At 44.8% G+C, this 15,596-nt stretch overlaps 1 protein-coding gene across 1 annotated transcript; it reads right to left on the bottom strand.

The window, feature by feature from the left end:
* Positions 1 to 2,648: 2,648 nt before the first annotated feature.
* Positions 2,649 to 3,558, bottom strand: LOC118488333. The gene is made up of 2 exons (XM_035985726.1): positions 3,255 to 3,558; positions 2,649 to 3,121 (listed from the first exon to the last, which is right to left on the bottom strand). Exons 1-2 carry the CDS (start codon positions 3,451 to 3,453, stop codon positions 2,742 to 2,744), a joined length of 579 nt encoding a protein of 192 aa, XP_035841619.1. The 5' UTR covers positions 3,454 to 3,558; the 3' UTR covers positions 2,649 to 2,741.
* Positions 3,559 to 15,596: the final 12,038 nt, after the last annotated feature.

A 15,596-nucleotide genomic window follows, 5' to 3' on the forward strand; every position in this document is an offset into this window, starting at 1 on the left:
TTAACTATTAACTAAGAAATCATAAACGAGTTGAGGTCGAAGTTGTAAGACTACTTGCAAAAAGAAAAAAGAGTCGAGCTCAATAAAGTGTTTCATGATTTACCTTAAACCCAAATAAAAGTAACCACTAACCAACACTTATCATATTTCTTTTCTTTATTTAAACGGGCCACAAATATACTTTATGGGCTCGGTTGGAGGCATTGGGCTTGTACTAAGAATATTCAAGTTGTTCGGCCACTTCTATGTAAATATTTTTGTTCTATTCCTTTATACAAACAACTTTTTACTAAAACTATAAAATAAATGGTTAATATCGAAATACACATATAAGTTATTGCATACATATTGATGTTACACTAAATTATCTATGATGTTTCTTATTATTATCCTTATAATTTAAATAAAAAAAAACGTTATTCCATAGAAGAAATTATTCATTTTCTACCCTCTTCCCCTCCACACATACACATTTCATGCTTTGTCCTTATAATTCTAAGAAAACGGTTAACAAATTGATATATCGATTTAAGATTCTACTGTTCATTTTCATATAATTTTAAAGATAAGGTTAACGTTTAAGGAATTTGATGTATGACTCTTTTAACTCAAACCTTGTAATAGGTGTAAACGGGTTAAGTTAACCACAAATTGCTCAACGTTAACACGTTAAAAATTTAACTTGAGCCGAGCTTATACTAGCTGGAGTCCAAGTCTTACTAAATCTATTTAAAATTAAACAATTTTTTTAATGACCAACAAAAGTCGTATCACATAAATAAACCCAATGACAAAAGACCATCTACGCCAGTAAATGCAGACAACACTGGTGACCCACTCTGTCACCATTCCAAAGAAAACACACCACCCGAAGATTTACCGTGATAAAATCATCTGACTTAACCTAGAGTTATTTTACTCCGTCCGAGACTCAGAATACATAACTTTTAATTAAGACTTAAGAGCCGTTATATGAAAAAAAAAAAAAATAATAGCACAAGATTTTATCATTGGTGTGACAGTTGTGACGTGGATTTCAAAAAGGGTGTTCTTGTGATTGGTTATGTAAACATGGACAATATTGTAATTTCACTTGCTAAATGATGCAATATGAGTGGTTGGCTTCCAATGGGGTGGTGGGTGTCCTCGATAAAAGCAACCACATTATATTGCCACCAAATTAGGATATTCCAAAACTACCCTTCCACCGAGACCATCGCCAATCACCTTGTGTGTACAAAACAAACAACTTGGATCGACTAGGAATCACAATAGATACCCTCAAGGCCCATTCCCCACTGGCCCACTCCATGACCCACTTGATCCAGTGAATTTACTATTATACCCTTGAGTGTTGAAGAATGAAGATGCCCAATTGTCTATTTGAAGAATGAAGATGTCTATTGGAATGACTATTGTGCCCATGACCCACTACAAGCAAAGGGTTCTGTTGCAACTTTGCTTCAAATAAACTCAAATAGTATTAAATTATTAGTAACTAAAACATATATGCAAGCAATACATATTATTGTTTTTATTTTTCTTAAATGGCACAACAAGCTTCACATGTCTGGCCAGCTCAGCAACAATGTGACATGTCAGGTTTACTACAATCATAAACTAGTTAAATTGGTGAAAAATAAAATCATTTGTTACAGTAGCTCTGTCGTTATAAAATAGAATAATTGGGTTCCTAAGAAGATAACTATATTCATGTGGCGGGCGGAGAAAACGAAACTCCCAAGTATTGAGGCTTTGAGGTATCGTAATGTGCATATAGAGAACGATGGGTGCAGTTTATGTGGCGAAAGCGAAGAAACAGTGATCATCTACTAACTTCATGCTACCTCACATTGAGAGTTTGGCAAGGAATGAGTTCGTGGTGTCTACACATTTGATGTTTGAGACCAAGGGTGTAGCTTAGTGTATAGTGGGGGGTGCCCCCCATCCCCCCCGAATGTTTCGGGTAGAAGTGTAAAATTTCCTATTTTTTGTTCGAAAATTTTAAATTATATAGGATTGTCCCCTCAATTATTTTGCCTAAATATTTATACAATATATAAATTGGGTTCCATGACTTTCCGCCCCCTCAGAAATTTTGGCAAGCTCCGCCGCTGTTCGAGACCCGTGTTCGGTGCATAGCAATCTAAATATGGAAGCATGTAAAAAGAAGGTGATATATGGTATAATTCTTAGGGCTACTTGGTGCATTTGAAAGGATAGAAACAAAGTGATTTTTGTGGATAAAAAGGCAAGTGCAGCAAAAGTTTTGGAGAATATAAAGTCTTTAGCCTACATTTGTATTAAAAATAGATCACTCTTTAAGAATCTTTGATGAAAAGATTGGTGTGCCCTTAGACTACATGGTATGGTGATGGACCATCCTTGGAGGATGATCCGCCACGTAGGCGCCACATCATAGTCCTCCCAAGGATGGATCATCCTCCAAAACTAGGGGGCATGGGAGGATGGTCCTAGTCATCATCCTCCACCACTTTTATATTTTTTTTTTTTTAAATCTCCATCTTTTTTTAAACATTTAACAAATAAAGTAATAAAATATTTTAATTAATATTATAAAACATTACATAAACATAAAAAAAAAATTAAACTTAAAAAAAATAAACTAAAAAAAACATAAACTTAAAAACCTAAAGTTAAAAAAAAAAAACGTAAAAATATCCTAACATACTAAAATAAGCTACTAGTCGTCGTCTTCCATGTGGTGGGCGGGTTCGTTTTCAGCGTTGTTCCAAATATGCTCCACCAAGTCCGCTTGTAGGTTGTGATGTGTGTACTCGTTTCAATTTGACAACCCATTGGCAAAACTTGTATAAACATCGACGTGCGGTTCTTTCAGACATCCTAATGTACTCGTCTAATGCATCTGGTGCGTAACCGTACGCAAGTTGGCGAATGGCCGACGTACATTTTTGTAAATTGCTGAAACCCCTTTGACCCCTAGCATCGTTTCGCAATGTAAAAAACGGATCAGACTGGGCCATGTCGCCTGCAATACGTAAGAACAGTCGACGACTCATGCGGAAACGACGTCGAAAAATCTCGGCTGGGTACACGGGTTCGTCGGCAAAATAATCGGCTACTAGTTTATCGTGGCCGGCTATAAATTTAGAACAAAACAAAAATGAAATTAATTAAAACATACATTTTAAAATCTATATAAAAAAACATACATTTTAAAATCTATATAAAAAAAACATACATTTTAAAACATACAAAAAAAATTAAAATACCTTCTTGGTCTCGATTATATTTTGCTCGTCTGGTTAGCGGTTGGGACGACCCTTCAGCGGCCGACATGAACACTTGAGCCGCGTTCATAATCATGTTGTGCATAATAACATCCTCTTCCGAAGATGATGAATACCACTCGGACGAAGACGATGAAGACATTGATGAAATTGAGGAAATTGAAGAAACGGGTGAAGCCATGATATTTTTTTAGCGAGAAATGGTGTGGAAGCGGGTAAAAAATGATGCAAAATATGAAGACTTTTTATAAAAAGAGATGAGTGGTTTATAAAATGTGAGAGAGATGGGGTGATATTGGGTGAAAAGTGGTGAAAAAAGGGGTTAAGGGTGTGAGTATTTATAAAAATGGTATTGAAATGGGTATTTATTTGAAAAGTAGCCGTTAGTTTTTTTTTTTTTTTTATTAATATTCAAACGGTCATATGGGGGGCCCACACCTTTTTGCTTCGTCGAGATCGTCCGAAAAGGGACGTTGGGGACGGGATGGGGGCGGCACGGTGTTTGGACCGTCGCCGACCCGCGACGGGCCGGGGCCGACCCCCATACCGTGTAGCCTTAAGATCACGGTTATTGTTTTTACTTTTATTTCTAGCTTCTTGCTAGTTTTACTAAATGAAAGTCGTTAAAAAAATTGTATAAATATCATTTAACATTTATAGATAAGTCTAAAGGTATTGAAAGTAATATATCAAATGATAAATATTTTTTATGCTAATGTAATTTAGTATTAATCTACAACAATAACTATATTTATCAAATATTTTTATATAACTATACTATGACACTCACTAGTCATAATTTTAAGGTTTAACTACGACTACAGCTCAAAGCTTACAAAACTCATCTATTTGTCAACTATACTCAAAATCACGTGGATTTAGCCCTATGATATATAAATGTAAATGTAAATGTATGCACACCTACACGAGCATACACATATATAGATATAACTATTATGGGTGCATTGGAAATTACTTTAACATCATTTTTTTTTCTTGTTAATTACACCTTATTTCCTAATAACCTGCTACGACGTGCTTATATTAACAAGTGTTTTGATGTGCCTTTTCTTCTAAATTATTGTCACCATGTGTTTTTTATGTACATCTTGCTATTTAAAACAATGATGTGTTTTTTATGTACATCTTGCTATTTAAAACAAAGGCTCAACAACTTTATACAGTTCTCTAGGGGTGGATCTAGCATAGGTTGAGAGGTAGCCAACTTTCTTTGCGAAGTACATTTTCAGTGCAATTTTTTTTTTCTTTTTTTGGTTTTATGCATCGGCTACTCTTGAACAATTTTTTAGCACGTGTTATCTCTCAACTTTTCGCTTATATCCACCACTACAATTCTTTCTACGTACTTTATAATGACAATGTTATCGCAACAAGGTGTGTCCACCATAACATCAGCTCAATAATTTTGTCAAAAAAACATTTTCAACTTTTGTACATTTTTATATTTCATAAAAAAGAAAAAAGAGTTAAATGCCATTTTAGTCCCTGTGTTTTGAGTCATTTTGCCAGTTGAAGGGGTATGGTCCCAAAAAGTCGCGCAAACCTCAGATCAGGTTGCGCGTGAGACCATACTCCTTAAAACAACAACTTGTTAACAACAACCTCGCGCGACCTACATCGCACTACGATTTATCCCGCGCGAGGGAATGCACACAACAAACTCAGATATCAACACTTAGCATAAAATAATGGTACAAATGAGCACACTAGCCCCGCGCGGGTTAGTTGCCATCCAACAAGAACCACTCAGTAGGAAAGCGCGCTGCTACCTACAAGGGTACACGGGGTACAAGTGGCAGTAAAAAGAGCCAATGAACGTCCAGCAGGCTCTGTCCAATCGTGCGCCACGATCGCCTGACGATAAGTACACAAGGACGCCTACATGGCACCAATCAAGAGACGGGGACAACTGTCCCACGATCTCCACTCGTCTGCTGATGACAGAAGGACAACAAGGCCGACAACAATGACACGTGGCTCCAATCAAGGTGCGCCAGCACCGACGAGCATCTAGAAGCCACTAAGCGGTCGATGCCAGCAAGGCAATGAGCATATTCGTTGTGTTGTCCGTTTCTGGCCCAAGGCCCATCAGCCCACAACCTCTTACACCTCTCCGGCTATAAATAGAGACCTTCATTCCTCAGGTTAAACATTCGATTCCCTTGGCTCTCACTCTTTACACTTAATTACTCTCAAAGCAGTCGCTTATTCTCACGCCGGAGCCTGGTTAAGAGGGAAACCCCCACATTCCCCTCTTAACGAGTTAACGGTGTTCTGTTTTGCAGGTTAAATCACCAAGTCGGAGCTCAAATATCCTTAAGAAGATTAACCCTCATGAAAGGAACATAAACCAATCTAATTAACTCCCTAATTAGATCACTGTTTCTTCATTGGCGCCCACCGATTTTTTCTATAACCACCCTCATCTTCTTTTATTTGAGCCTTTGACACCTCTTTCTTCCTTCGACTATGACTGGTCAAGGAATCATCCCAGAGTTCGGTTTCGGAACCAACTCTAACACGGCGTTGGGCGAAGGAATCCAAAACTTCCAAGCCCAACAAATCGAAGAAATCGGCGAAGTTGAAATCAACAATACTGGGGGTCCGCGCGGGAGCTTCACCCGCATCACCCAAGTGGTCACCCCAGGAAACGGAGAAGGACCTTCGAACACAGCGCCACCTCAAAATGTATCTGCATTACTTGGCTTACCAGAAGGTGAAACCCCAGCCTCGTGGTATGCCAAGAACATCGCCACTATCAATGCAGCATACCAATCGCTCATCGCGCAGCAGGCAGTTTTGACGGCAGAACCGTCCTTGGTCACCCCTCAGAGTCAGGGGGTGCGCCAAATGCCACCACCAGCCAATATACAAGGCATAACCAACAGGCCTCCCCCTACAAGACGTTTAAGCGTACAAGACACGCGCGATACAAGAGGGGAAACGGATAGTTACTATGAATATCCGTCGAACCTTCAACGAGGCCCTGTTCACAGCCGGCTCACGCCGCGCAACATGAACAACGAATGGGAAGAAACAGACCCATATGATCCCACATGGGAAGGTGACGAAGAATCGTCAGTCATTAATCGTTTACCAAAAAACCATGAGTACTACAAGTCAAGACAACACATTGGCTACACAAAAGAAGCTGAAAGAGATTTCCGCCTGGCATACAGACCAGCGGAAGCTGCGGAACACTCCAAGTTTATCCCGAAAATTGCACTCGCGCCGCTTTCACGAGAGAAGCTACCCCCAACTGTTGGGAAATTCAATGGGTTGACTGACCCAGACGATCACGTCAGAACATTCACGAGTGTGGGCTGCATGGGAGGTTGGAACATGCCCATGTGGTGCCACCTGTTCATTCAAACCCTTACCGGAGCGGCTCGCGCCTGGTTTGACAGCCTTCCGCCTGGGAAGATTAAATCATGGACAGATTTCAAGACGCAATTCTTAAGCTACTTTAGCCAGCAACGTCGCTACCAACGTGACACAGCTGAAGTAGAAGATATTTGGCGAAGAGATGGTGAAGGTCTGGAGGACTTCATCACGCGATTTAACAAAGAGTGTCTGGAAATAGGCGGCGTCAGTGAGCAACTCATGCGTTGTCACTTCAAAAAGGCTATACGCTGCGATAGTCTCATTAGAACCATCACAGGCAAAGATGGAATGCCGAAGGAGTGGGATAAACTAATGGAAGCCGCAAAAATCGTCGCGCAAACTGAGGAGTCCCTTGCTGGTGGAAAGGGCTACTACCCAGAAGATCGATTTTCAAGAGGAAGTACGCGCGATAACAAAAACAAGCGTAACAAATATAAGAGTCATGACTGGAAGTCTGAAAGACCAAGAGGCCGTGACGACAGGCCACGCTACAGAGAAGATGCGCGAGAAACGATTGACCGAATCGGTTACAAGAAGGCGGTCAGGGACGACAATCGTGACAAACACTGAACTCCGCTCAGAAAAACTCCAAAGGAGGTATTGATGACGGAGAATGTCGATTTCAAGGCGCCAAGGCCAATGACAAACAAGAAAGGGCAAGACCCTAACTTGTACTGCGATTTTCACAAAGATTCAGGGCACCAGACCGACGACTGTTACAGCTTGCGCCAAGAAATCGAGAGAGCGCTCAAAAGCGGCAAGCTAAGCCATTTAGTGAAGAATGTACGCAAGGAAACCCGTCAACTCCAGCGCCACGATGAAGGTAACCACAAAAAGGTCCGACGACTAGAGACTCACATGGTCAACGGACCCAGGTACAGCGCGAAAGAGAAAGGCAAACGCCCTTATGAACCTTCTTGGCAGAAGCAGCAAGTTATATTTCCAGTAGTGCGCGGCGGACCTCGCGCCACACGTCCTGTGGTCATCACCGGCATAATCGGGCATTATGAAACTGACTACATATTCATAGACCCGGGAAGTACTGCCGACATCATTTACGAACAGTGTTTCAATCAGTTGGATGAAGAGGATAAAGCGCGACTCGAACCTGTCGATTATCCTTTGTCTGGATTTTGCAACGAGATGGTTTTTCCTCTCGGACAGATCAGTTTCCCCGTCACGCTCTCTGACGGGAAACACTCAAGAACAACAAATGTGAACTTCATGGTAATGCCAGTGAAATCGAGGCATGATGTGCTTATTGGGAGGGAAACGCAAGGCGAGCTAAACATGGTGACTTCAACGCCTCATTCTGCGATAGGTTTCCCAACCAAGACAGGAGTAGCAATCATATATGCCAAGAAAGAAGTAATGTCAACTGAAGAGTTGCGCCCAACAAAGGCGGCAAAGGTCTCCACGACCGAGCCAGAGAAATGGGTTTTAAACCGGAAATACCCCGAGCAGACTGTGACAATTGGCCACGCCATTTCGTCAGACATCAGAACACGACTAAAGCAACTGCTGTTTCGAAACATGGATATATTTGCCTGGACACCGGCAGACATGACCGGTGTCCCGCGCAACATCATCGAGCATTGCTTAAACACGTACCCATCTGTCGAGCCAAAGGTCCAAAGAAGGCGCAGCCTATGGGCAGACAAGACAAAAGCAATGAACGAGCAGGTATGTGAGCTGCTCAAAGCCGGGATCCTGCGAGAGGTAAGATATCAAAGTTGGGTGGCGAACCCCGTGATGGTCGAAAAATCAAATGGCGGATGGCGCATGTGCGTAGACTACACTAATCTCAACAAGGCGTGCCCAAAGGATTGCTATTCCTTGCCTGAGATTGATAAAAAAAATAGATTCTCTCGCGCCATACCGATGGAAGTGCTTTTTGGATTGCTACAAAGGATACCATCAAGTGCAGATGAAGCTAGAAGATGAAGACAAGACAGCGTTCAGAACGGATCTTGGAATCTTCTGCTACACAAAGATGCCTTTTGGCCTGAAGAATGCAGGCGCGACATATCAACGCTTGATGGACAAGACCTTCGCAGGTGACATCGGAAAGCATATTGAGGTTTATATCGATGATCTAGTGGTTAAAAGTCCTGAGGAGGACCAAATGTTGAAAGACATCGAGAAAACATTCAACTCATTGCGCAGCGTAAATATGAAGCTAAATCCAGCCAAGTGTTCTTTTGGCATGGAAGAAGGGAAGTTTCTAGGCTTCATTGTCACAAACGGCGGTTTCAAGGTGAATCCAGAGAAAGTACAAGCTATAGAACGAATGCCTTCACCGAGAAACATCAAGGAAATGCAACGACTAGCCGGCCGGCTGGCCGCGCTTAATCGTTTTCTCTCCAATCACGCCGCAAAGTCGTATCCCTTCATTAGCACATTGCGCAATTGTGTGAAGAAGCAAGAGTTCAGATGGACCCCGGAAGCCGAAACAGCTTTTCAACAAATGAAAGCGTGTCTGATCGAACTCCCTACCCTGACTGCACCATTTGAGAAGGAGCCCCTCGTACTGTACTTGTCCTCCTCGGATAAGGCAGTAGGGTCAGTACTATTGGTCGACAGAAGCGGGGTACAAACCCCGATCTACTATGTCAGCAGGGTACTCACTGACCCAGAAACAAGATATTCCACAATGGAAAAGCTGGTTCTTGCACTACTACACGCCTCCCGAAGGTTGCGCCGATACTTCACAGGCCACGTGATAACTGTGCTTACAAATTTCCACATTGGCACCATACTACAGAAGCCTGAGACATCAGGCAGGTTGGCAAAATGGGCCATTGAACTGGGCGGCCATAACATCTTGTACAGGCCGCGCCCAGCCATTAAGGGGCAGGTCCTTGCCGACTTCATCACAGAAGTGCCGGCCGATAAAATCAAGGAGTGCGAGCTGATAGAGACTCCCGAGAAAGATACAACAGATGAAACTTGGATGCTTTACACCGACGGGGCATCAAACGAAGATGGCGCTGGAGCAGGATTGCGCCTGGTGAGCCCAGAGAATCACGAGTTTACTTACGCCATTAAGTTGGACTTCAAAAACACCAACAACGAGGCTGAGTACGAAGCATTTCTGGCAGGCTTACGCCTCGCCATCAAGATGGGAGCAAAAAACTTGCGCGCACATGTTGACTCACTCCTGATAGCCAGTCAAGTAAATGGCATATACGACGCGAAGGGAGAAGTCATGGCTTTATATCTGGAACAAGCGAAAGAATTGCTCCAACAATTCAAATCCCACAAAGTTATACATATCAATCGCTCAGAAAACAAGCCCGCAGATGCCCTGAGCAAACTCGCCTCGACTTCCTTTTAACATCTCGCCAAGGATGTAAGGATAGAGGTACTCAAGAACCCGTCAGTATTGCTGCGACAGGTGAATGTGATCGAAACAGGGCAACCATCGTGGATGACCCCGATCATCCAATACTTGCAAGAAGGGCTGCTCCCCGAAAACAAAGCGGAAGCAAGGAAGATCCAACACAAAGCCCTGCAATACGAAATGAACGGCGGTATCTTGTACCGAAAATCCTTCCTAGGGCCACTACTGCGCTGTGTGGACCCCCAGGATGCGAATTATCTGATAAGGGAAATCCACGAAGGGATTTGCGGCATCCACTCCGGACCACGGATGGTAGTCGCGAAGATCATGAGCGCCGGTTACTACTGGCCTGGTATGCATGTTGACGCAATGAAGGAGATCCGCAAATGTGACTCTTGCCAGAGGCATTCTCCAAAAACGCTGCGCCCTAAAAATGATCTTATCCCCGTATCCACCGCATGGCCCTTTCAGCAATGGGGAATTGATATGGTGGGACCCTTCCCGTATGCTCCCGGCGCCGTAAAGTTCATCATAGTAGCTGTCGACTACTTCACAAAGTGGGTAGAAGCCAAAGCCCTTGCATCCACCACAGCTATGATTGTGCGCAAATTCATATGGGAACACATCATATGCAGATTTGGCCTCCCGCTCAAGATCGTGACTGACAATGGCACCAACTTTGCTTCGGACGATCTTAAGAAATGGATGAAGGAGATGAACATCGAACACACTTTCACATCCGTTGCGCACCCACAAGGCAACGGACAAGTGGAAAGTGTGAACAAATGCATCGTCGAAGGGATAAAGGCCAGATTAGGAACAAGGCGGCGCGGATGGGTTGATGAGCTCCCAAGCATTTTATGGGCTCATCGGACCATGCCAAAGACGAGTACCGGCGAGACCCCTTTCAGCCTGGTCTATGGCTCAGAGGCGGTCATTCCGGCGGAGATTGGCCTGCCCTCGCCACGCATGACAACGGTCAACGCAGTTGACAATGAAGCGGAAAGGCGCCTAGACTTGGACCTGTTAGAAGAAAGACGCGAAATCGCGAGAATCAGAGAGGCCAAATACAAAACCCAGTTGGAAAGGTACTACAACACAAGGGTTCGCATTTGTACCTTCAACCCAGGGGAATACGTCTTTCGCGACAACGAAGCATCAAATGCGGAACGTCCAGGGAAATTGGCACCTAAATGGGAAGGCCCATATCTGATTCATGAGGTCCTGGGCAAAGGGGCCTACAAATTGCGCACCCTAGATGGCCACATCTTACCAAGAACTTGGAATGCGCAACAATTGCGCAAATGTTACATGTAATCTATTTCGGCCTTGCGCCATCTTTCAATTCACTACGCCGGCTACAAGCCATTAGCAATTATGTATGAAGGCCTAAGCGCCCATTTCTGACTTGAATGAAAACATACGACATGTTTTTCTGTTACATTTTTCGTTACAAATGCATGCTAAACTTTTGATTAGCGCGAAAACGCTCCAGCATTTCAGGGTTGTTCAAACCACCTCCAAGGTCCTCCGCGAACAAAGCGCGAGACCGGGTGGATACCTTAATACTTAAAAAACGCTTCCATTTATTCGAGCTAATTTAACATAAAGTTTTTATAGCAATGCAATAATTGCAACGGAAAAAACCAAAATGTTTCATTTCATTTAAAACTTGCGCAAATGCGCAGCATTGTACATAGAGTGTCCGAAGAAATTACAAAGGCACAAATGCCTATCAACCACCTATTCAACAAACTATCCTATTCATCGCGTCGATCATCACCATCATCTCCGTCATCTCCATCATCATCATCGTTGCCATCATCATCACCATCGCCGCCATCATCACCAGCTGGCTCTTCGTCGGACAACTCGACGGTAACTGGTGGATCGAGGACTGCCTTAAGACGCTGGCACCAGTCGTCTTTCTTCAACGATTCAACAACCAACTCCATGATAGGCAAGGAAAGGTTGTCATAGGAGTTTTCAGCACTTGCCAGTGCAGCATCAGCATGTTCCGTCACTGAGCAATGACTTATGTCAAATTCCTGCCCAAGCATCTGCTCAACGTGATCGGCACACTCCAGGTAGCCTCCCCGATGACCCACCGCACGCGCCGCATCTGTCAGAGCCGCTACGGCGCGGTCTAGCTCGCCCGCATTCAGGATGGAGTTGGCAACCTTCACAAAAAACAAAAAGCATTAAAGATAAAACTCTCAACAAGAAAAAGCATAAGACAAAGGCACTTACCAGCACTACTCCACGAGTGCGCATCCATTCAGCTTCTGAGACAAGCGTATCGACGATGCCTTGAGCCTCGGAGTAGTTGGTTTGGGCCACATTCAGCGCAGCAGTGCTAACAGCACGCGCCTCCTCAGCCGTAGCAGCCTTAACCTTCTCGGCTTCCAGGTCGATCTCCAACGACTCGCATCTGTCAATTTGCTCGTTTAAGCGACGTTTGAGCTCCGCAATCTCAGCGTCCTTGGCGTGGAGATCTCTGTCCTTGCTGGACAGCTGTAGTTTGACCTCAGACAATTCAACCTGAAGGCCGACAAAACAACTTAGGCCGATGTATTAACAAAATAGCAAGTATAAAGGAAAACAAATAGACTAACCTCCACCTGCTGTTTGGCAGCCTTCTCTCCCTGCGCCTCCTCTACCTTCGAGGTCAAGTCAGCAACTTTAGCCTCAAGATCAACTATCTTCTGTCGAGCCGCATAGGCGCGCTCGTTGTCTTGGGCACAAATACGTTTAAAATCGGCCTTCTCCTTGGCCAGTTGCTCTTCAACATTGTGGAGTTTTTTCTGCAGCCCCTCGCGGCCCCACTCTTCAGCCTTCTTGTCAGCCTCAAACTTGGCTCTCTCCTCACCAAACGCGGCTTTAGATTTTTCAAATTCAGCAATACGTTTCAGCATACGCTCGCGATAAGCCTCCCAGTCGGCGCGCTCCCTAACCATCGTTCGCCATTCGCGAACTATTTGATGGTTGGCAGCACGAGCGTTCGCCTCGCCAAGGATATAAGTACGATACAACATTTCGTGAGGTTTCGCCCTTTGCCGATTGACTTCAGCAGGTGTAAAGGAGTTCAAGAACCACTCGCGCGCAGGGCTGAACTCAATGAAGGTATCTTTCTGTTTTAAACTCCAGGGGGCTTGATGAGGAGCGTCACCACGTTCTTCTTCATTGTAAGTCTTGTAGTAAATATCCCCAACGGTGTCCTTCGCACCTATCACATTGGGGTTATAACCCCCAGCTCTACCAGAGCTCGCGCCGCTTGAGGAGAAGCGGCTGGAACCCTTGGAAGTAATAACAGGACCGGTGTAGGTTGGTTTGGTGACCTCAGGACCTGGAGATTTAAGAGGCTGATCCATAGCCTTTTTCGCCGTTAGCTCCTTCTCCAAGGCCTGCTTCCTCGCCACTTCAGCCAACCTCTCCTGCTCCGCCCTCTGCTTCCTCTCCTCCTCCTCTTTTCTCTTTCTCTCCTCCTCCTTCCTCTTCCTTTCTTCTTCATCCTTCCTCTTCTTCTCGGCAACCCTCTTCTTCTCTTCCTCTCTCTTCCGATCCTCCTCCACCTTTCGCTGCGCCTCAGCAGCCTTCGCGGCATCCTGAGCAGCAGTGTCAGTGGACTTGACGGTAATCTTGGGCCTTTTCGCCGCAGCCTCACTGAACGTGACACCCTTCTCAGGGGTCTTCTTCTTGATTTCTGAAAAATAAAGCAAGTGCATTTGAGTAAAGAGAAAAGTATTAAGAAGAGAAGCGAAGAACTTACCAGGAGAAAATTTGTATAACGAGCGCAGCTTGCTCGTTTTCCCAACCACGGGAATCACAACAGATGTAGGGGCGGAAGCCACACCAGTCGTGGCTTCGCTCCTACCCCTCTTCCGCCCAATAAGCTGGGCACCAGCATCTTCTTCTTCGTCATCTTCAGGAAAAGATGGAGTCGCGCCAGCTTCAGGGTTACGAGAACCCGCGCTCCCCGAGCTTTTCGACCCACCAGCACCAGTTTTTCCCTTAGCTGCATGTGATAAACCTTCATATGAGTCACTGATTATCACATAGTCGTCTAAGTCACGTTGACGAAGGCGAAGAGTACCTTTGACAGCAGCAGAAGTTGCGCGACTAGGGCCAGTGCCCTTACTGGTCACCTCAGGCTCCACCTTCTTCTTCTTCTTCACCGGTTTCTTCTTCTTCTCCTCGGGGTCAATCCCCAGGTCGCGCAACACACCTGCAAAGATTTTAGACCAAGAGCTTAGCTCGCCGCTGGAAGAACCTACGGACTCCTCGCTGGAAAGATAGAAAGTCTCTTTCCCAGCGAGAGTCACAGAGCGCAATGGAAGAGGTTTAGGGTATTGCGCACCTTCAGTAGCGGCCGGCGGTGAAGCGAAAGCATCAGCAGCAGGAAACATGAAGTTTCCTTTAATCTGGTCATACCAGCTTTCCTCGTCATCGCGCAATGGGCAAACGCCCATGGAGCCGCCAAATGTCGAGAAGGCAGCTTGATAGAGTTGCGCTTCTAAACATGCACTTAATAAAGTTAGTAGCAATTAAAGCAGATCAACTAAAAAAACAACAAAGAAGACACTAACCTTGATCGCCGATCTTCAAAACCGGAACCTCCCTGCTGCTAGGTAACCACTGGTCACTCATCTTAGCAGCAACTAACACATTTTCCCCAAACACCCGATTTGGGGTTGGGGTTAGCTGCTGGTACCACCGAGCAGTTTTTGGGATGGGAAGATCTTCCTTCGGGATGGCCTCGGTCCAGTCCCTAAAGGGCATGGCAATCGGCAAGACTTCTTCCCTGATGAAGAAGAACTTGGGTTTCCAGTCGTGGAAACTCTTAGGAGGATTCAACAAGATCTTCTTTGCCGCGCCCCGGCTTGCAAACGAGAAGAACCCCATCGTTCTCTGCAACTGGTAGAAAGCACGAAACTTATCTACCGATGGCTCGACGCCATGGGAATGGCACAAAAACTTAAAGTGTCGTACCCTCACCATCCCGGGAGGGCTCATCTGAGATATATGGAAATTGTAGTAAGAAAGGATACTGCCTAGGAAGTTGGTCGCCGGCAGTCGGAAATTACCCTGAAGAAAGAAGTCTTCATACAGGGTAATGTAACCGGGTGGTGCATCAGCCGCGGTCTGGCTCTGAGCCGGATACCGGGCATCCCACTCCGGTGGGAATCTGAAACTACGAACAATCTGTTCGAAGAGACCTAAGTCCCATTTAAGGACAGGAACCGGTCCTTCCTCACTAACAGGAGCCTCTGGGTGTTCTTCACTCATCTTTTTAGAAAGATCTGGAAAAAAGCTTGAAGAAAAGTTTGAAGATTTGAAGAAATCTTGAAGAGACGAAGAACACTTTGAAGATTCAAAGAGTTTTTGAGAGAAAAGTGGAGAAGAAACGAAGAGAAGTGAGAATCTCTCACCTTCTCTTCGGATATATATACCCATCGCATTTAATGCGATGGGTAACCGTGCCGCGTTCGCCGCTAGGCCAACCAACGAGAGGTTGCCACGTCGAGCGGAAAACCAGGGACGACGGTTACCACGCGCGCGTGGGCCTCACTCTCCTG

The sequence above is a fragment of the Helianthus annuus genome, chromosome 2, assembly GCF_002127325.2.
Source record: "Helianthus annuus cultivar XRQ/B chromosome 2, HanXRQr2.0-SUNRISE, whole genome shotgun sequence".
In the NCBI taxonomy this organism is placed as follows: domain Eukaryota; kingdom Viridiplantae; phylum Streptophyta; class Magnoliopsida; order Asterales; family Asteraceae; genus Helianthus; species Helianthus annuus.

Coding starts and splice junctions, on each gene's coding strand:
- LOC118488333 (XM_035985726.1), bottom strand. CDS start 3,453: ATGGCTTCACCCGTTTCTTCAATTTCCTCAATTTCATCAATGTCTTCA. Junction 3,122..3,254: donor ATATAATCGAGACCAAGAAG/GTATTTTAATTT, acceptor CTAAATTTATAG/CCGGCCACGATAAACTAGTA.